Source organism: Desmodus rotundus, chromosome 6 (genome assembly GCF_022682495.2).
Source record: "Desmodus rotundus isolate HL8 chromosome 6, HLdesRot8A.1, whole genome shotgun sequence".
NCBI classification, from domain to species: Eukaryota; Metazoa; Chordata; class Mammalia; order Chiroptera; family Phyllostomidae; genus Desmodus; species Desmodus rotundus.
Window position 1 is genome coordinate 159,307,662 of NC_071392.1, and position 21,103 is coordinate 159,328,764.

Here is a 21,103-nt window from a genome sequence, read left to right on the forward strand (position 1 = left end):
AGCCAGACACGAGGGAGACCCCGAATCTTCCCCAGAACCCCAAAGTGAGAACCCTGCACACACAGCCTGTGGTTTTTTCCTTTGCAGAATTTTTTTTAGTAGACATAGTCTTTTTTTCTTTCTCGTTTTACAGCAAACATTGCAAATATAGAGATATTTCTTCTGTACGTTAGGACGACGGCATACAGCGTTCTCAGGGCTGAGCACACTGGCCCTTACCCTGCCGGCTGCCCCCGCGTCCGCAGGCACCCCCCCCGCCCTGCCCCCCCAGGCCCCAGCACGTCCAGAGGCCACTCGGCCGCCCACAGTCACTCTGCTCCTCGGCGGCCTCCGGAGGCGGCAGCGAAGAGACGGCCACACAGTCCACAGAGAACCGCGGACGGAGACCACGCAAGGAGCCAGGGCCTCGCTTCCCATGTCCGGTGTGTTGTTGTTTTAAGAGAACTTTTTACTTTTATTATATCTTTTTTAAAAAGGAAGGAGAGTGAGAGAGGAAAAGAAGGCAGAGAAGAGTCAAAACAGGAAAAGTACAGAAAAAGACCGTCCCCTCCCCCACCCCATCCCTAAGACACAGTTTTCCGAAGTCCCTTGTGTGTGCGTGTGTGTGCGTGTGTGCGTTCGCATAGTGTGTGTGCAGTGTGCGCAGTGTGCGCCCATGTGTGTGGACAGGCCGCTCACACCACGAGAGTGTCCCGGGCGGGTCCACCTGCTGTCAGCACCATCAGTGCCCCCTCCCTGCTCCCTGCAGGGCCCTCACCCACCTGCCAGACACATGTGTGTGTCTGTGTGAGTCTGTGTGTGAGTCTGTTATGTGTCTATGAGTGTGTGTTTGTGTGTGTGAGTCTGTGTATATGAGTGTGAGCCTGTGTGTGTCTCTGAGTGTGTGTGTTTGTGTATGTCTGTGTATATGAGTGTGTGAGTGAGTGTGTGTGTGTGAGAGAGTCTGTGAGTCTGTGTATGAGAGTCTGTGTGAGTGTGTATGTGAGTGTCCCTGTGTGTGTGTCTGTGTGTGGGTCCGTGTGTCTGTGTGTGAGTCTGTGTGTGTGTGTGAGTGTGTGTGTGTGTGTGTGTGTGTGCGCGGTGCGCGAGAGTCTCTGGGTCACAAAGACCTGCTGTGGGTCTCGTGTCCTTTTTGGTCCAGTGGGCGTCCCGAGCGCCAGGCGCGTCGCGGCCGAGGGCTCAGGACTTGTGCTGGGCCGACACGCCCTTCCAGTAGTCCAGGATGTCGTGCAGGTCCTCGTCCTTGGCGAACTGGACCTTCTTGCGCAGCGCGTGGCCGGCTGCCACGAACTCCTCGTCATCCTTGTGCCGCCGGCGGCTCAGGCGGAGGCGCTCCCAGATGCTGAGGGAGGCCCTGCAGGTGTACTCGGGGCTGGAGGTGTAACTCAGGTGGCGGTACTGCGGGGACAGCGGCGAGTAGGCCAGGTCGCGGGGCCGGGGCCGGGTCAGCGGCTCCAGGATGGAAGCCTTGCGGCTGCCCAGGCCCTCGTGGGGCGGGGGTGCGGGTGGCGAGGGTGGCTCGGCGGGGTGGGAGCCGGGGTACGAGTGCCGGTGCTCGCCGTACTGGCGGCCCTTCTCGGCCTCGGCCCGCAGCACGGCTGCCGCAGGCGTCACAGTGAGGATGGCATCGGCCGCAGGTGAGCTCTTCTCGATGTACTTGGCCTCGGCGGCGGCGGCGGCAGCCTTGTGCGCGCTGGGGGCCTCTGCGCAGAAGGCCCTGGGGCTGCGTGTGGAGCTGCTGGACGAGGTGCTGGGGCGCGGGGGCCCGGGGGCCACCTCCACACTGTGCTGGCGCTGCAGGCTGCGGCCCAAGGCGTCCCTGTACACGGGCGACAGGAAGCCCTGCTTGCCGGCCAGCGGCTCGGACAGCAGCACCAGAGGGGGCTCGGCGGCGGCCACGGCCCCCGACTTGCCACCCGGGAAGGAGGCGGCCTCGGACTTGAGCGCGTCGATGCAGTTGTTGATGATCTGGTTGACCTTGTCCACCTCCTTGGCGATGGTGGAGATCTCGGCCACGGAGCTCTGGCTGTCGGGGCCGGGGCGGCCCAGCTCGCAGTCCCTGCGCTCGGCCGGCTCCCCGGTGCGCACCTCCAGGTAGGCGCCCTTGCCGCCCTTGGGCGTCTCACTCTCTGCCAGCTTGTACGGCTGCACCTCGCCACCAGCCGCCGGCATGAAAGGGAGGCGGGTCACGGCCTCAGGGCCCAGCAGCGGGCCTGGGGGCAGTGGGGCCAGGCCTGGCACCTCCATCTCTGGCCCGTACTTAAGCTCGATGATCGTCTTCTTCAGGCTGCCGGCCGCCGCGGCCATCGCCGTCTTGTGCTTCTCCTGCTGGCGCCGCCGCCTGCGCAGGCAGTAGTAGACGGCACCCAGCACCAGCACCATGCCGAAGAGGCAGCCCAGGATGGTCATGACGTAGTGGGTGGCGGCGGAGGGGCCGGGCGCAGGCCCCGGCGGGCCGGGCGGCTTGGGCAGGCAGAGTGTGAGGCAGGTGTGATTGCGGAGCAACCCCGAGCTGGCGGACACCACACAGTAGGTGTAGTTGGTGCGGGCGTGCAGGTTGGTCAGGCGGACCTCCTCCTGCGGCCTGGTCAGCCGCGAGACGGTGGACGGGCGGCTGTTGTTGAAGTGTTCCAGCGTGTACATGCGGTTGAACGGGCTGGGCAGCCGCACCGTGAGGGTGGCCGAGTTCTGCGTCAGCTGCGTGACCTTGATGAGGGGACGCACCTCGGCCTGGGTGGCCAGGGTGGGCAGGGCCACCAGCGGGGTGGTGCCGTCGCCCGAGAAGCAGTCCTCGTCGGCGCAGGGGGCCTCGCTGGGCTCAGGCGGCGGCAGGGACGGCAGGCGCTCGGGCGGGGGGCGGGGCTCGGCCACGTAGTCGCCGTGTGTGCACACGGCCTGCAGCGTGCCCAGGATGCTGCGCTGGCCGTGCCGGCCCCGGCCCAGCAGGAAGTAGCCGGCGTAGGGCGGCGGCGCCTCGCACTGCATGCGGTCGTAGGTCTGCGTGGTGTTGGTGAAGACGGCCAGCCAGCGCAGGAAGCCCAGCAGCTCGCAGGAGCAGTAGAAGGGGTTGCTGTAGAGCTCGCAGGCGGACAGCCGCGCCAGGCCGGCGAAGGTGGTGCTGTGCAGGCGCTGGATGCGGTTCATGGACAGGTCGATGTTGACGATGTTGGGGCACTCCCAGAAGGCGCCGGGCGTGACCACCTCGATGAGGTTGGCCTGCAGGTACAGGTACTCCAGCTTGCCCAGCCCGCGCAGCGCGCCCTCCGTGAGGTTGCGCAGCCGGTTGTAGCCCAGCTGCAGCACCTGCAGGTTGAACTGGCCTGAGAAGGCACCGTCCTCGATGTAGGCGATCTCGTTCTTGGTGAGGTTGAGGTACGTCAGGTTGCCGAAGCGGCTCAGCGCGGCGTACTGCACGCTGTGGATGCGGTTCTCGTTCAGCCTCAGGTCCACGATGGTGCTGTTGATGTGCTGGGGGATGGCCTCGTACGGCGGCTGGTTCTGGCTGCAGATGGCCAGCCACACGAAGCCCTTGTCGCCCTCGATCAGCCAGCAGTCACCACGGGCCAGGCCACCCGCGTGCAGCAGGGTGGCCGCCGCCACGCACAGCCACAGCACGCCCCAGCGGCACCGGGCCATGGGGACGGCCCTGGCGGGAGACCGCACTGCACCTGCCCAGGGGGACTGGGTCGGGAGTTGGGCGGCAGCCCCCAGGGGGAAGGTCGGGGGGGGCCCACACTCTCAGCGGCGTCCTGTCCCAGGCCGCATGGTCACACCGCCAGAGCTGGGAGTGAGCGCCCCAGTCACGGCAGGCCACCTCTCACCGTCCACCTGCTGCACACCTGAGCCACCATGACCTCTGTCCCCGTCGTCCTGGGCGTCTGGACAGCCGCACCCCGTGCCTCCAGCTCAGCTGGCCCTGCGGGAAGACAAAGGAGAGGGCCGGTCAGGAGGTCAGGAGGCAGCTGGCATCCCCAGGCCCAGGGGTCACCTGCGGCCCTGCACCCAGCTCGGCTGAGCTGCCTGGCAAAACCTGAAGTCACACAGCTGAGGGTGACAGGCTGCCCCATAAAGACAGACGTCTCTGTCCCCCAGGGGCCTGGCCAGGGCTCTCATGGCTGCCTGCAGCGGGGAGCTCACTCAGAGCTGCCAGAGACCCTCCCGAACCCCGGGCTCCCCTTCAGGGAGACACAGGTCAGGCCCCGGGACTCCGAGACCCTGAGTCTGAGCCCTCCTGCGGTGCGGCGGCTGCCGAGCGCCACCCGGGTGTTTGTCAGACAGACGCGGCTTCTGCCCCTGCGGGGACCCCGTCTGCGGGACACACTGTGGGACAGGCAGACCAGGGTGTGTGTGCAGCTGGTTAATCTGGGGATTTACAGAGGCAGAGGTGGCTGGCTGTGGGCTGGCGGGGGGTCCAGGCGAGTGTGATTCACTGATACTGACTTTTGTGACGACTCTGCGGGAGGCGGCTGGAGGCAGGAGGAGAGTCTGATGTAAGATGGATCCCCTCCACCCCCCTATCCCACCCTGGAAACTTCAGGAAGAACCGTGTGATCTGCCCCCAGGGGAGAGCCCGGCTCTGATGTAAAGGGAAGGGAGGGATTGCGGGGGGGGGGGGGGGGGGGGGGCCAGCGGAGCTCAGATGCCCCCTCCTCCCTCCCCAGCGTGTGCCTGTCCAGTGCCCTGACAGCCTCGGGTGGGGCACAGGGGAGGCTCCACCATCCAGGAAGTGTGGCGCCTCGGCAATACCGATCATAATCGCCTTTAATCTCTCGCTCAAAATAACCCAAAGTCAGGTTAAGGAGGATTACAGGGCCTGAAGAACCCTTATCACAGGTGGCAGTGGCTGCGTAGGCTCCCGGGCCCTCGCGGGGCCCACACACGGGCTGCCACACTCGTGTGCTGGGCTCTGCCTGTGCACACACGCTAGTCTGTCCGCACACACAGGCTGGGACCTGTGTGAGCGTGTGTGTTGGAATGAACATGGCCCCACCCGAGCTCCCGTGGGCGTGCTGCGCCCCCGAGGCCCAGCCAGGCCCCGTGTGATGGCAGGTGACCCACGCTCTGCCACGGCACCTTGTCAGTGGCAAGTGGTTCTGGGGACAGTCCCCTCTCTGTGCACCTAGCCCCCTCCATGCCTCCTCCACTTAGCTGCCTTCTGTGATGGAGGCAGCGGGGCGGGGTGCGGCCCAGGCCCTCCCTGGAACTGGGGTGTCCCCTTCCTCTGGGCCACTGTGGTTTGCTCTCACCTTGGTGCCCAGCACCTGCCCCAGAGCCTGGGCCGGGAGAGAGCCAGGCGGCCTGCCGGCCAGTTGGAATGTCCTATCCCCCCAGCTTGTCCTCAGGTAGGTGTGGACTTGACCCTGGGGGCTGCCCCCCACCCGGTGTGACCAAGCACTCTGCCCCCCAGGAAGAGTCGCCTCTGCCCCTTCTCCAGCCCCCACCATCTGCGCCTGGGGGAGACCCCAGCGCTCTCACCTCACTCAACAGAGGGGAAACTGAGGCCCAGACAGGAGAAGGCCCTGCCCAGGGTCACACAGTGGGTGGTCCTGGAGGCCCCTCGGGCTGCCCGTGAGGGGGCCGTAACAGGAGCCCCTGGGGCCTGACACAGGCAAGGCCTCAGGAAACAGCTGCCTGGGGAACACCCCAGATCACCCAGAAAGGTTCCGATCCGACCAGGGACCGTCCCCAAGACCGCCCTTCCCGGTCTCAAATGACTCACCCACCCTGTAACTCACTGGGCCCCACCCTGCCCGCCCCTCACTTGTTCGCACACGGACACACGCCTGTCCCGTGCACAGCGAGTCACATGTGAAGCAGCTGTTCCCGGCGCCCCTGCGTGTTGTTCTCAGTTTGCAACATAGGGGCCTGGCCGCCCCCGACATCGCCCACGTCCTCTACACAGAGACCTGCCTGCCACAGTAGCTGTGCTGCCAGGCGCCTGGCCCCTGGGGCACTCCAGGCCTGCGAGGAGTCCGGCAGGGAAAGAGGGAGCCGGAGCCACGCCCCGAACCCCACTGCCAGGCCTCCGTTTCCCCACCTGCAACACGCAACGGTTGTCCCCGGCCAAGCCCTCCGTGCCGCCTGCCGACCACACACGCTCTCACTCCCCAACCCCCACCCCATGCAGGGACACCTGTCGCCGGGGGGCCAGGGGGACGCTGCACGTGGGGCCGGCCTGTCACAGCAACACGGAGCCTGTGTCACTGCTAATGGAATAAAGAAATACGGTGGTTCCGGGCTTTTAAACTGCCTATGGCCAGATCTGCATAACCGTCACCGCGTGCTGGGAGAGGAGCGCATCTGTCTGAGAGCAGTTTGTCTCGATCACTGAGCCCAGACGAGAGGCCAGGCGGTGGTGGGGTGTCTGCACCGGGAGAAGCGACCTCGGGCCAAGACAGGCAGGAGCAAGGAGAAAGTTCTAGATTGATACCTTCTCACCGCTGCAACGCTTCGCCGACAGACACGTGGACCCCCGTACCTGTCTGGCTGTGCGCACTGCTGCGGCACACAGGGTGCAGACCGGGGCCAGCAGAGCCGGCCGGATGGGAGCCGCCTTGGGCCCAGACCCCGGGCCAGGCACGCGCTGGCTCTGCCCTGCTCTGGCTGTGTGGCCCTGGGCCGGCCCTGCCAGCCCGCGGAGCCTGCTGCTTCCCGCCGAGCGAGCGCAGACCCTGTGGGAACTCCCTCACAGGGACCCGAGTAGCTGAGGCTCCGGCACGGGGCCTGGTCCAGACGTGCCTGTCCTCTGGGGGACGGGGCAGGGGACGCACAGTTCGGGGCAGTGTGGGTGGCCGAGCAGGTTGACTGGACGCCCCTGGTGGTTTTCACTTCAGCAAGCCCGGGGGCCAGTGAGGGCGGTCCCCTCCAGACCAGCTCGCCCCCTCCCTGTCTCCGTCCACCTCGGAGGCTGGCGCAGGCCCTGGGGCAGCCGGCCCGGCTCTGCCGGCTCAGCGGGCTCCTAGCACCTGCCCTTGTCCTCTTGGGGGAGGAAGGAGCCATCGCCAGCACACAGGAGCCCCCACCCCAAGGATGCCGAGGGTACGAGAGGGCGAAGCATGGGGCCTGGGAAGGGCACCGGGTGACTGACACCTGCAGTGACCGTGGGTGGCCTCCCCCACCCCTCAGAGGCTGTGATAAGCAGACAGGGGTGACCACTCGCTTCCTACAGGGTCCCCCAAGGCTCAAGCACCCACTGCCCACCAAGCCCCGTCTCCATCTCCAGGGACTCGGGCATCAGGACAACCCCATCAGATAGGGACACGGGGGCCTGGGAAGGGGATGGCTGTCCAGGGACAAGGGCAGGAGTCTGCCCAGCTGAGGCCCACGAATACGCATCCCCAACCCCCACGTGGCCTGGTGAAAGCACAGACATCCCTGGGTCTCCAGTGGGACCCTAGAGCCAGAGTCCAGAGCTGCGTGTCTCCCCATCCTGCCCCCCGGGAAGACACCCGCTCCCTCCGCCCTCCCGCAGCTCCAGGCTGCAGAGTTAATTAGGAGCCCGAACACTTAACGGTCTGTTAGCCTTCCACTGGGCATCTTTTTAAATTAAAAAACATGATGCGCGGCATCGTTGGAGGGAGAAATCACTCAGCAACGGTCTCCTGCTCTTGCGCGGCAGGGACACGCGGGAAACAGGCGGCTGGCCGGCCTCCAGGGATGAGGGCGGCACACGACCCCCCCCAGGAACACCCCTGCCCTCAGGACGCGTGCCCCGAAGCCAGGCAAGGGTCTCGGCGGCCAAGGGACCGCTGGCACTGTTCCCCATCAAACCCTCACACCCTGGCAGCGGGAAGTTCTATCTTTAGTCTGACCTGAATCTCTCCACTCGTCTTGAGGGATGGCCAGGTGGAGGCTCCAGGCAGAGATTTGCTTGTTCGGCAAGTCCCAGCAGAACCCTGACCTCCAAGCGCCCCAGCTCTGGGGAGTCCTCTGTGCCCAGACGCGGGAACCCCCTGTGAGGGCCCCGGGGTGCAGCGCCCCTCCTGCTCCTGCCGCCAACCCCATCACGGCCACGCCAGGCCTCTGCACCGCAGGCCCCGCCTCCCGTCCCCGAGGTCGCAGTAACTGACAGTCGCAGTAACAACCTGGCCACCGTTCATCGAAGGCGAGGCTGTGGGTCGGCCTCCGAGGGGAGGTCGGAGGTCCTAATTAGCCACTGGCCCTCAAAAGCCACGTTGAGAAGGGAAGTCCAGCCAAGAGCAGGAGGGCGGCAGGAGTCCAGATACGCTGCGCCCTGCCTGACCGCCCCACGGCTGGGGAACCGGGCCGCTGTGGCCAGGAGGCTGTGAGACCAGGCGGAGCGCAGCCCACAACGGCCCCCTTAGCCACTCTGTTTCCACATCCACGTCAGACACGGGCTCTCTCTAGTGTACTCCGGAAGGTTCTGCCGCAGCCCCCGGGATCCTGGCGAAACACTGCCCAGGGCTCTCCTGGCCTCCGGGCGAGTGGGGTGTTTATGATTCCAGCACCACGGCTGGTGACCCCACAGCTGACTGCTCCACAGACCCCAGGACCCCCCCAAGGCCCAAGCACCCACTGCCCACCAAGCCCCAGCCCTGGCCACCGGCCCCTCAGGGGCTCCCCAGGTCTGTCCCACCGGCCCCACACACCTGCTCCTGCCACCCGGGCAGCGCCGGTTCCACTGTGGCCGCCAGCCGGCCTGGCCCAGGCCACAGACGCTGGTTAACTTGTGCCGTCCAATCAACACAAGCCCCATGGCCCCCACCCAGTGACCCCGGCACGACCCCAGACTCTACCCATCTGTACCCACTGCACGGTTTGATTTCCAGCACCTACCACTCGACCCGCCAGGAAAGTATTTCCAGGTGTGAATGAGGAGCAAAACTGATTTCTGACCCCGAGCAGGCCCATACCGAACGATCTAGTCCCTTCCGCTGAGTTGTGACACTCCAGCCCAAGCCTGTCCCCTCCTCCCCTTGCAGCCTCACCAGGCTCCCCTGGACCCTTGAGAGCATCTGAGTCTCCAGCGGGCCCACCAGGCCTGGCTGCCCCCACACTTGCCCTCCAAGGCACGGATCAACCCACGTGTCCCGCATTTTCTCTAACGCCATTTCTTCCACCTGGATACAAACTGCCCCCACCCCCTTCCTGGTGTCCTTCTCTGTTCAGACTGGGGCTGGGGCTCCCCTCTGAAGTCCCAAAGCTGCGGCACTGCCCCACCGTGACCCTGGACATGGGTCCTCCCTGGGTCCTGCGTTTTCCGGGAAATGTAGCCCTGGCACCCCCGTGAGGCTTTCTGGGTTGCCGCTGTGAGTGGCGACCGTTTACTTCATTATGTTCCTGGCGGCTTTTTGCCGGTGCCGAAGAAGATTGCTGACCCGTGGGTGTGTGTGAGGTCCAGCCCCGCAGCTTCTGAGGTCTCAGGTTAAACTGTCCTCTCCGTGGGTTCTCCTGGGACTCTGAGGTCTCACGGTGCTGCAAGTGATTACAATTCTTCTCTGTAAACCTGCCGTTCAATTATGTTTCCTGTCTTATGGCTACGTCCACAGTTCCTGCTCGCTGACAAAGGGCACTGCTGGGGGTTTTTTATATAAAAGTTTCTAAATAGGAATCACCAAAATCCCATCATTTAGAATGGTGCTGGCTATTAAATTCAGACGGAGTCTCTTCTGTGATAACAGTCCCTTCCCGGGTCCATATCTTTTTTAATTCTTTTAAAATATATTTTTTATTGATTGTGCTATTAGTTGTCCCACTTCCCCCCTCCTTTATTCCCCTCCGCCCTGCACACCCCCTCCCACCCGCATTCTGCTCCCCTTAGTTCATGTCCTTGCATCGTGCATGTAAGTTCTTTGGCGTCTCCATTTCCTGTACTGTTCTTACCCTCCCCCCGTCTATTCTGTACCTACCACTGATGCTTCTCATTCCCCGTACCTTTCCCCCCATGCTCCCCCCTCTCCCTCCCCGCTGATAACCCTCCATGTGATCTCCATTTCTGTGATTCTGTTCCTGTTCTAGTTGTTTGCTTGGTTTTCGTTTTTTGGTTTTTGGGGGGGGGGGTTAGGTTCGGTTGTTGATGGTTGTGAGTTTGTTGTCATTTTACTGTTCAGTTTTTTATCTTCTTTTTCTTAGGTAACTCCCTTTAACATTTCATATAATGAGGGCTTGGTGATGATGAACTCCTTTAACTTGACCTTATCTGGGAAGTACTTTTTCTGCCCTTCCATTCTAAATGATAGCTTTGCTGGATACAGTAATCTTGGATGTAGATTCTTGCCTCTCATGACTTGGAATACTTCTTTCCAGCCCCTTCTTGCCTGCAAGGTTTCTGTTGAGAAATCAGCTGAGAGTCTAATGGGAACTCCTTTGTAGGTAACTGTGTCCTTTTCTCTTGCTGCTTCTAAGATTCTCTCCTTCTCTTTCATCTTGGGTAATGTAGTGATGATGTGCCTTGGTGTGTGCTTCCTTGAGTCCAGCTTCTCTGAGCTTCCTGGTCTTCCTGGAAGTCTATTTCCTTTGCCAGATTAGGGAAGTTCTCCTTCATTATTTGTTCAAATAACTTTTCAATTTCTTGCTCTTCCTCTTCTCCTTCTGACACCCCTATTATTTGGATGTTGGAACATTTAAAGTTGTCCCAGAGGTTCCTACGCCTCTCCTCATTTTTTTGAATTCTTGTTTCTTCATTCTGTTCTGGCTGGATGTTTCTTTCTTCCTTCTGTTCCAAACCGTGGACTTGAGACCTGGTTTCCTTCCCTTCACTGTTGGTTCCCTGTGCATTTTCTTTTCACTTTTCATAGCCTTCACTTTTTCCTCTATTTTGCAACCACACTCAACCAATTCTGTGAGCACCTGATTACCAGTGTTCTCAGCTGTGCATTGATAGGTTGGCTGTCTCTTCATCACTTAGTTGTATTCTTTCTGGAACTTTGATGTGTTCTTTCATTTGGACCATGTTTTTGTCTCTGTGTGCCTGTTACGTAGTAAGGGGCAGAGCCTTAGGTGTTCACCAGGGCAGGGTAACCCATGAGGTGGTGCTGTCCGTGGGGGAGGGTCTGAGAGGGAACAGTGCCACTTGCTTGGCTCTCAGCTGGCTTCAGTCACTTCCCCCGCTACCCACGAGCAAAGTGGGCCCTTCTGGTGCTGATTCCCGGGTGGGTGGGCTTGTGTACGCTCTAGGACCCCTTGGGTCTCTCCAACAAACTCTCCTGTGAGGCTGGGAGTTTCTCCCGCCACTGTAACCCTCACAGGTTTTTCAGTCAGAGGTTTGAGGCTTTATTTCCCTGCTGGAACCCTGGGTTGTGGGTCTGTCTTGCTCCCCAGTAGTTCCTCCTGGTTTATCCGCATGCAAATGTGGGACCACCTGGTCAGCCAGCCACCACCTCGCCACAAGTCCTCTCCGCCCAGCTGCCCGGCTGCCCGGCTCCGCCCCTTCTATCAGTCTGGATGAATGTTTCTTCTGTCGGACTTCCACACAGTTCGATTTTCTGGAAGTTCTGGTTGTTGTTTGTTTTTAAATTTGTTGTTGTCCTTCTTTTGGTTGTGCGAGGAGGCACGGTGTACCTCCCTACGCCTCCCTCTTGGGTGGAGGTCTCCCAGGTCTACTTTTAGCACTTACTTTAAAATCAGAGCCTGGCATGGGACATCGTCACACGCCATTGTCACTTATTAACATGGCGCCACGCTGACCCACCGATACTGTCACATTAATAGAGGTCTCTGATATTAAGCCGCCTTTGAATTCTTTCCATAAATCCTGTGTGATCGTGGCAGATCGCCTCTCTGATACCTGTGGAACTGGATTTGCTGCTGCCTTATTCACGATCTTTGACCCAGCACATCGTGTGGGGTGGAGCCGGCTCTGCGGTTCGGGGGTCTGGCGCTCTCACTTCCTCAGGGTGATGCCCTGGTCCTGGCCACCAGCCCCAGCGCAAGGCTCCTGGCTGTGCGAGCCGGGCCCTCTAGGGCATTGTGCTCGGCAGAGCCGTGCGGGCGGACGCCGTGGCCCACCTGTGCACGGCAGGACCATGGTCACCTGCACCTCGCACGACCAGGGCTGGGGGGCGCTCTCAGCAGCTCAGGGGTGGGGGCAACTCACTCGGTGAACTCTGGCCTCTGGGAGGGGCAGGGCAAGGGGAAGGCGGAGGGGGGCTGCAGGGCCTCAGAGAAAGACCACCCCTGAGGACCACCGTTGTGGGGCCTCTGACCTCTGTTCCACGTCACCCCCGTGTGGACAGATGGAAGTCACGTTAGGGGACCAGAGGAAACGCGGCAAGTAGAGGGACAGCCCCTCCCAGAGTGCCGCCCTCCGCTGAGAACAAACACAACCGCGGGGAAGTAAGGCTCCAGCACAGGACACGCCACCCCAGGGACACCCCAGCCTCCCCTCCTGCACGTCTGCGATGGGACCGCAACCCCCACACAGTGCAGTGAGACATGCACTGTGTCTGAGCCTGTGAGCCCGGCGGCCGCAGGCTGGCAGCCCCAGGAAGCCCGTGTGCACGTCCGAGCACAGCCCTGGCCAGCTTGGCGGTCCACCTCCTGACCGAAGCCACCCTGACACCCACCCCCTGCCAGGAAGCCCCAGCCTGAGGCGAACAGGAAGGTCCGGGGAGCAGAGATGGGCCGCCCAGCTGAGCCCCGCTGACCCGACCCCCACCCCCGGCTGACCTGACCCCCCTCCGCTGACCCACCGCCCGGTGGCCTGACCACCTGCTCCGTGAAGCCATGAGCAGCACATCAGCGGCAGTGCCCGAGGTTTGGGGCAGCTGGTGACCTTCCAGAGAGTCGCCCGGTGCTGAGGGTCACGTGAGAGCAGGGCAGTGGCCCTGCTGCTGAGCCCGACCCCCCCACGCCAGAGGCCGGCCCCAGCCCACAGACTCCTGGGCAGCTGCATGCTGCAGGCAGGGAGGCCAGGGCTCCAGAAGGCCTGTGGGCACAGAGAGCCCAGCTTTGGGCGCGTGTGACTCAGGACCACTGCTCACAGGTGGCATTTCCGTGGAGCTCTGGGCCCTTCTGAGACTCCGTTTACCTTCCCCGGGCCCCGCTCCAGGACCGTCGCAGAGGCAGACCGGTGGCGTCTGAGTTCACCCTGCAGCTGAAGGAGGCTGCGCTGGGCCCGACCCACCGGGTTCGCGGCTTCCAGCGGGGACCCCTGCCCTCCTCAGCCTATGTCGCTCCCTCTTGGGGATCAGAAGGAACCGCCCACTCTTTGGGGCTCCCCAAGGCTCCACACAGAGCCCGTGCTCAGCAGCAGCGGCGGGCTCCGGCTGTTGGAAGGATTTGGGGGGCAGAGGGACGGGTCTGAGCAAAGTCCAGAAGGGGCAACCGGGCTGGGGAGCCTGGGAGCTGGGCTGACGCCTTTCCTGGGTGCGTGGGCTGGACCTCGGCGGAGGAGAGCCGGTGCCTCCCGCAGCCGCCGGTCTTCGCACCCGGGCCGGCTCTGTAAATCCTCCTCGGAGCCCATAAAAAATCAATCCAATAACACAGCCGACATTAATTACGGCTGAAAGGCCAGAACGGGATTGATCTGGGAGAAGCTGCCCGCCTGTTACTCACCGAGACGCTCTGAGAGGAAACGGGGGGACAGGGTGGTGGCCCTGCCTATTCATGCTCCAGGGTGAGCCTGTGCCCCAGTGTAGGCGTGGGGCAGCAGAAAATGGGGGCCCCTGGGATCTGAGTGCAGCCTGGTCCCCACGGCCCAAAAAGGAGTGAAGGAGTGGAGGTTTGTCCTGCCAATGGGCAGGGGGCGGTGACAGGGGACTCAGCCAGGCCCCAGGCCCAGCACACAGGGTGGACAGAGGCCCCTCCATGCCCTCAGCCCCGGGTGCGTAGGGTGGAGCCTCCAGCCAGCTGGGACCAGGAAGGGACTGCAGCCCGGAAGCAGAGTGGGGATATGAACAGAAATCCGGGCAGCGGCTGGGCGCCAGCCTGGGGTAGCCAGGACGTCTCCCGGCCCCACCGGCTGGCCCTGGGGTTGGCAGCCCTGCTTCCTGCCCCTCGCATGGGAAAGGGCCCACGGGGGATTCAGCCCTTGTCTTGGTCCCTGGAAAGTCTGAGATGAAGGCGAAGCCCCCACCAGAGTAAAAGGCCTCGTCCTCAACCTCCCCAGCACCCACCCCCGGAGGAAGACCCAGCTGCAAACTGCCCCCACGCAGGTAACGGAGGCCTGGCTGGTGGCCCTGGGACCCACACCCTCTGCCACAGCCTCATCCCCAGAGCCGTCCGCTCATGCTCAATCAGCCAGCCCCGCAACCGCAGGACACGGTCACAGTCCCCATGGGGCCACACGGCCTGAACCCTGCACCCTGTGCCCTGGGCGAGTGGCCCGCCCACTCTGCCTCCTGTCTTCAAAATGACCCCGGTGACCAAGCAAATAACTCCCGACAAAACCAACAACAGCTCCTGGCTCAGCAGACGTGCCCGCCACAGAAGGACATGCAGCGTGGGGTGACAACAACAGCAAGTGTCCCCTGGGCCAGGGGGCCCCTGAGGAGGGGGCGTCCCAGCCACCTGAGGCCCCAGATCGTGCCCCCCATAAGTGGGACCACTGTCCCCTCCTGCCCCTGGCCTGTATTCAGGAGAGGGTGGGAGTGGAGGGCGCCGGGCCCCTCCTTCAGCCCTCCATCTCTGTGGCCCCCGGTCCTAGAGAGGCCTGCACCCTGCCAGTGGGGAGCAGGTTGGGCCCAGCAGCTTGGCCCCAGGGTCCCCCGATGTCCCGGCGCCTGCATGACTGAGTCGTGCAACCAGGTTGTCTGAGGAGAGGTGGAGGAAACGGGGGTGTCTGGTGAGGGAAAGGGTCTGGGGGGCCCCAGTACCTGACACTCCCTGTGAGCAGGGTCTGTGTGTGTCCCAGTCACGTCCCCCCACCTGAAGAGCCCTCGGGCCAGCTGCAGCCGGGTCCCCAGCCCAGCCTCGCTGGAGGGCCCGGGAGGGGCGTCACAGAGCATGCACAGCTGGACCTCAAGGTCCACGGAGGGGAGGCCATGGCGTGAGCAGCGCACAGGGTGCCCCCGCAGCAGTGAAGAGGCGCAAGTGCCCCTCAGCAGCACCCCGCTCACCCACTCACCCCAGACGTCAGCACACCTGCTGCCACCGAAGTCGGCCTCGCCCACAGGCCCCAGAGACCGAGCGAAAGGGTGGCAGCCTGACAGCCACTGTCACAGTGTCCAGTGAACAGCTCGCGGGGTGGGGGAGGGGGAGACAGAGAACTTCCGGAGACGGAGATGGGCGGGGCATGGGTGCCCAGTGGGCATGCATGACCGGTGCTGAGCGACATGCTTGTACAGGGAAGACGCTCTGTGTCTGTCACTCGTACGTCACCACAACCGGAACTTCAGAGAGAAAAGGGGGCGTGGGGGGGGGGCCTCTCATCCTGTCCAGGGCCTGCTGGTCACGGTGGGGCATGCAGTTTTCATGGGAAGGGGCAGCTTTCAGGTGTTCCTGGTATTATTCTTCTTACTTTTAGCTGCATTTAATATTTTATAATTAGTGAAATATTTATTAGAGATTTCTTAAATATTTGAGGCACCTTAAATATTCTATAATAAATTTTTCAATGTTTTGAAAAGGAATGGGCAGCTGTGTGAGGCTGAGCTCCCCGTCGCCAGAGGCGTGCAAGGAGCGGCAAGATGTTGGAGAGGGCCCTGGCGCTGGTGGTGGGTGGACCAAATCAGTGGATCCTAGACCAGGAAACCGTCCGAATCACTGGTGAACGTTCAGAAGCAGACTGCTGAGCCCTGAGCCCCGGCCAGATTCCCTGGCCAGGTGGGGGGGGGGGGTCGGTGACTGTCTGCTGGGCCCACCCCCTCTGGTCCCTGCTGGGTTTTCTCCACCACACCCCCCCCAGGACCAGCACCAGCTCTGGGACCCCAGGGCTGGGGACGAAAGGCTGCAGTTTCACAGCCACTGAGGAAAGGCTGGAACAGACCAGCACTTGACCCCGGGGGCCGAGGGCCAAGGACCTTAGACCAGGACATGCGAGCCCCACCCCCTGTACAGATGGACACACTGAGGCCCGAGGAGGGGATGCTCATGCAGCCGAAGGCAGTCCTTGGCTGACACAGCATAAAATAATGCTGACTAATTTTATTAGAAAGTCACTCTCAATTTCATCCTGTCCAGTGCTTCTGATAACATCGCAGAGACAGCCTTCCATCGGCTGGGAGGCCCTGAACGCCCTGTCCACGCGCTGCTCTGCGTCTCCAATAACACAACGGCGGGCCTTGGGCTCCAGGCCTCCCCTGGGCCACAGCCTCCAACTGGAATTTAATAACATGGTTCTGTCTCCACCGAACTCATTTTACGATTATGAATTCTATTTATGGCAAAGAAGGCTTGTTTTCCATTTGCAGCATGCTATAAAACTTCCCTTTTAAGTAAATGTATTTAAGTTTTTAAGAAGTGAATTGACTTCGAAAAATAGAAAGAACGCAGAGGGAATGTGGGGGCACGTGGGTGGCTACTGCCCGGCCCCTGGCTTCGGCTGCTCTCTGCCCTCCCCACCCCCGAGGGGCGCTGAGTCTCCCTCTGCCCCGCCACGCGGGGGCGGGGAGCGGATGACCCCCTGGCACTGGGACCTCGGCAAGATGAAGCCTCGGAGTTCTGGGCTGAACGGTCTGGGCTGAGCGGTCAGGGCTGAGCTGTGGGCGGGAGCTTGGAGCTGTCCTGGCAACCAAGCCACTAACTCAAAGCCCCCGGCTCCTGCCAGCCCTCCAGCGAGCGGCCCGCTTCAAACGCCGGCCTCTGGAGCCGGCCTGACCTTTTCCTAATTAGCTCGGGCTGTTTGCTCCGTCGCCGCCAGCGGGTCTCTGGACAGCAGCTCCGACTCCAGCCACCATGGCCTGTCACTGTCAGGCAGAGAAGCAACTCTGCTCCTTGGAGAGGTGGGGGAGGGGTACGTCGCACCAGCTCCGCTGGGGGGGCATCGCCCCCTGCTCAGAGGGTGAGACAGGCTTGGGAGGAGGGGAGAGGGCTCCCCCAGCTCCCAGGGCAGCCCCTGTCCTTGCCACTACGGCTTCCCGGCGTCTCCTGGCCAGGGAGGCGCTTGTTGGCTCTGTCCGTGGTGCTGAGCGCCGTGCCGGCCTTGGGCTGGGCCGTGTCCAGCAGGTCTCCAGGGTCAGCAGGACACGGAGAAGGTTCCCCTGGACTCTTAGTCATCCCTTCCATAAAAGCCACTTCTAGGGACGAGGGCCTGGGACCAGGAAATGGAGGGGAGGGAGGCAGGAAGAGAACCCAGAAAGTTCAGCTCCCCGAGACACATGTTCTGTCTGGAAGGGATCTTGGAATCACGCGCCCAGTCCCCAGTTCGGGAGACTTAGTGTGACACGTGCTCCTCCGCCCGGCCCCCAGGAGGCACGGCCATCTGTTTTGCCACCTGCCTCCCCAGGTAGGCCAGGCTGAGAAGCGTTCCCTCCATTCAGCCCACAAGCATCCTTTCAGTGTCTGTCCCTGCCCCTCCCCCAGGCTCAGGAGGCTGGCGGGGAGAAGCATGGAGCCTGGGGTGAGTGAGGGGAGGGAAGGCAGAGATGCTGCCCTGGGGTGTGAGTGCTGGGGTTGGGGGGCCTGAGGGGCTCACCACACTGACAGGTGAGCCTGAACTCACGAGGGCTGGCAGGGCTGAACCTCGGGGAGGGAGGAAAGAGCTAGCATTTCTCTGATGTGACGAACCAGAATGGGGATCTGCCGGGCACCCGTATCATCTTGGGGGGGGCACGCCCACCACTGTTTAGTGAGCACCTACTGTATGCCAGGAAATCCACACACCCCACCTTCTGGGAGAGGTCATCTCCATTCCACACATAGAAAGCAGGAGGTCGGAGGGGGTCAACGATGGCCCAGCAGAGTGGGGTGCACCCCTCACCAGGGTCTCCCCAAAGACCAGTGGGCTTGGGGGAGAGGGTGTTCCAGGCAAAGACTCAGAGCAGAAAAGCGCAGGGCCGTCCCAGAGGTCTGCTCACCGGCTCGCCTGCCTGTCCTGCTCCCTCAGGGCCGAGTCCGCCCAGCCGGCCCTAACTGTCCCTGCCAGCGCTCCCTAAAGGCCGAAGACAGCAGGCAAGAAATCGACTGCACAAACCCCACGCCAAAAAGCCACACCCCTCAAGCCAGTGTCACTCACCAACAGCACCTCCTGCTGGTCGACTGAGGCACTACCACCCAGCTCTATCACACACGGAAGCTGCGGAAAACAGCAGCCGCTGGAGCCAAGTGTGCCGACCGCAGAGCCTGCACCCCAGAGCCTCCGGAGGACATGTGGCAGAGGGGGCATGGCTGTGATCTGGAAGTGCCAAAAGGAAATAGCCGGTCCGGCTACTTTCCAGCTGGAGGTGAGACACAGCAGAGCTGGGCCCCTCCCCCACTCGCTGTGAAATTCAGCCAGCGTCTTAGACGGTCTTTCCCCCACGATCCTCTCTGATACGTGATGGGGGTTGACACCTACGTGTGCCCTGCGGTCCGGGTGGTGGCTTCACACTCGAGCCCACAGCCCGATTCTGTCCCACAAAGCGGTCGGGGGCGGCCCCTCTGGTGACGCACACGGCACCCCGACTCACCAGGGAGGAACTGGATGGCCCTGAGCATGGCCGCCTCCTACTCAGACCCTCCCAGGGCCCCCAAACCCACAGCCCCTCTCGTCACGTCCTGGGGCGGCCATCACCCTTCACCAGTTCTCTCCGGCCGACGGGCAGTGGGACCCCACGCCCGCCGTCTGTTCTGCACACAGCCAGGTCTGACCCCCGCGCACCTGCCCCCCCTTGCCGAGAGCCCGATGAGCAACACTGCCCCTTACCTTTGGGTCAGGGCCCGCTGACGACCCGGTGTGTCTGAGGTCAGGCTGGTGGCTTCCTCTCCTCGGGGGTCACAAACATCCTCTCACTGCCGGACACTGAGGAAGAACGTGGGTCCAGATGAAGTGTGGGGAGAACCAGGCGGGTCCACTGCAGGGAGACAGGGCAGGGGGAGTGAGAGGGGATGGGGCCAGGCCGCCCGCTGCCACCTCCGCATCTGGAAGGTCCCATCGGCCTGAGCTGCGGGCTGTGGGTCCTATGGGCACTGACCACATGGCAGTCAGACCTGGATAAACAAAACAGAGATGCTGAGACCAGCCCACACGCCACACGGCACAGAGGGGGCAGAGGGCACGGCCAGTGACAGAGACGGGATCGGCTGTGGCCTGGGGCTGGGATGGGGCCCCAGGAGCCCCTGCCGGCAGGTCCTTGGGAGGCACACGTCCCCTGACACACAGGCAGATGAAACAGCCGAGGCCAGGACCCTGGGCTAGTCGGCCAGAGTGGCCCCCTCCCAGACCAGGCACCTGCCCTGCTCCAAGGTACCTCCCAGCCCTGCTCTGTCCAGCTGCCCACTCAGAACGGAGCCAAGTCAGGGGCACACCCCCCACCCGGAGAGGTGCCTCTCCTCCGCCCCCGTGCGTGCACCCCGTCGTCGCTGGGTGTCGCGTCCATGCTGAGGACTTTCCAGGCATCGCCCATTCGCACCCTGGCTTTCAGCCAGCTGACCCCCACTGTGCAGGCAGGGAAACTGAGATCCAGAGGGGCGCTGTCCCCAGGCCCAGAGCTGGGCTGTGGGGGGGCACGCGGGGACACAGCTGGCGCTGTGATGTCTGTGTGTGACTGAAGGCACGAAATTCACCAACGCGAGGTGGCACCACTGGGTGGGGGCAGGGCGGGGAAGGGGTGCCCACAGGCGGCGGTAGCAGCATCTTTGGGATGAGGGGGATGCTGGGAGCAAGGTTTGAGGGGGGCTCCAGGTCACCTTGAGCCGCTGGAGTGCAGTGGCGACCCATAGGAGGGCCCAGGCAGGAGCTGAGTGTCCCCTGCCATGTCTGCCTGCACCCCCACATCCCCCACAGAACCGCCCCCCCAGGCCCCGCTGGGAGTGGGAACGCAAAGGCGAGAAGGAACCTGTCTTGTCAGGAAGTGTGTGTGCGTGTGTGTGTGTGCAAATAGATGAGTGAGTGGCGTGTAATTACCTAAAATTGCTGGTTAGAAGCGGATGTAAATAACCAAAAAATATGGGGAAGTGGGGGGAATGCTCATCAATTAGAGCTAATTACTTAACAGCTAATTGAAATAATAATGGTCTGTATTTGAATATGCAGATGAGGCTGAACCTGCCTTGGAAAAGGTAACGGAATAAAAATGGAAAGGATGTGGGGCGCTGGGAAGCTCAGGGAACCTAGCGATGACTTCCAGGCTGAGACCCGGGCCCCCAGGCCGGTGCCACGTCCCCGCCCACCCCCAGACCTGCACTGCTGCCCGGCCATGGCCGTGTCCCTCTCCTGGGCCCCGTCACCCTGACAACCCAGCTGTTCCCGGACTGCTCGCAAAGGCAGAACGAAGGGGGAGCCCTGGGGACCCCGCAAGTGGGATCAGAAGCCAGGCCGCCCTGTGGGTGGGGAGCTCTGTGGTCCCTCCAGGTGGCTGGTGGAGGCCGTGTCCTCCTCCCGTGGGCTGGATGCCTGCCCCAGCTTATCACTCCCCATCAGCATCACCTGGGACGCACAGACCACACGTCCAGGTCCATGGGGACTGTCTGGCCCATGTCAGCCCTGCGCCCATCCCTTCTTGTCTGTCCTCAACCAGCCCGACCGAGAGTGCACTTAGGTGCCGCCCTGACGGGGCACCAGCTCCATGCAACACAGAATGGACGGCAGGGCCTTGGGGCTGTGCTCCGGAAGGAATCAAGGGGAGAGGGTGACCTGATGCCCAAGAGCCCCGCCATGGGGGGAGGGGTGTGGCCCAGGCGCCAGACAGAGCTGCCACCCGAGCAGTGCCCTCTGGGCAGCCCTGACAAGTCCTGGACCGCCGTGCCTCAGTTTCCTCCCGTCAAAAGGCGTTGACAGTGACCACCTCTGACTGAGTCACAGCCCAGGCCGGTCTGAACCCACAGGCTGGGGAGCCCTAGAAACCTCAGGGACCACCTGGGCTGGAGGGGTCAGAGGTGACGCCCCACCCACCGCCGGAAAGGGCACACGCAGTGATACGTGGGGATTCGCCTGCGTCCCTAAAGACTGTCAGGGACTCTAAGTCCCCATTTTACAGGTGGAGACACACCTGTGCAGGATTCCACAGACGGGGACTAGGGCCCGAGCCCCACAGGAGAATTGTCAGGGCGCCAGCCAGGCCCAGAG

The 21,103-nt window shown here is 62.6% G+C and overlaps 1 protein-coding gene across 6 annotated transcripts in view; it reads right to left on the reverse strand.

The window, feature by feature from the left end:
• Nucleotides 1-465: 465 nt before the first annotated feature.
• ELFN1 (extracellular leucine rich repeat and fibronectin type III domain containing 1) overlaps nt 466-21,103 on the reverse strand; it is a 43,304-nt gene continuing 22,666 nt past the window's right edge. For 2 of the 6 annotated variants that reach the window (XM_053926012.1, XM_053926013.1), the window contains exons 2-3: nt 18,743-18,890; nt 466-3,916 (exon numbers count right to left, since the gene is read on the reverse strand). In XM_053926012.1, the coding sequence (XP_053781987.1) occupies nt 1,180-3,636 (2,457 nt within the window). In that variant the 5' untranslated portion in view covers nt 3,637-3,916; nt 18,743-18,890 and the 3' untranslated portion in view covers nt 466-1,179. The other 4 variants (XM_053926015.1, XM_053926016.1, XM_053926017.1 and 1 more) reach the window with 4 other exon arrangements.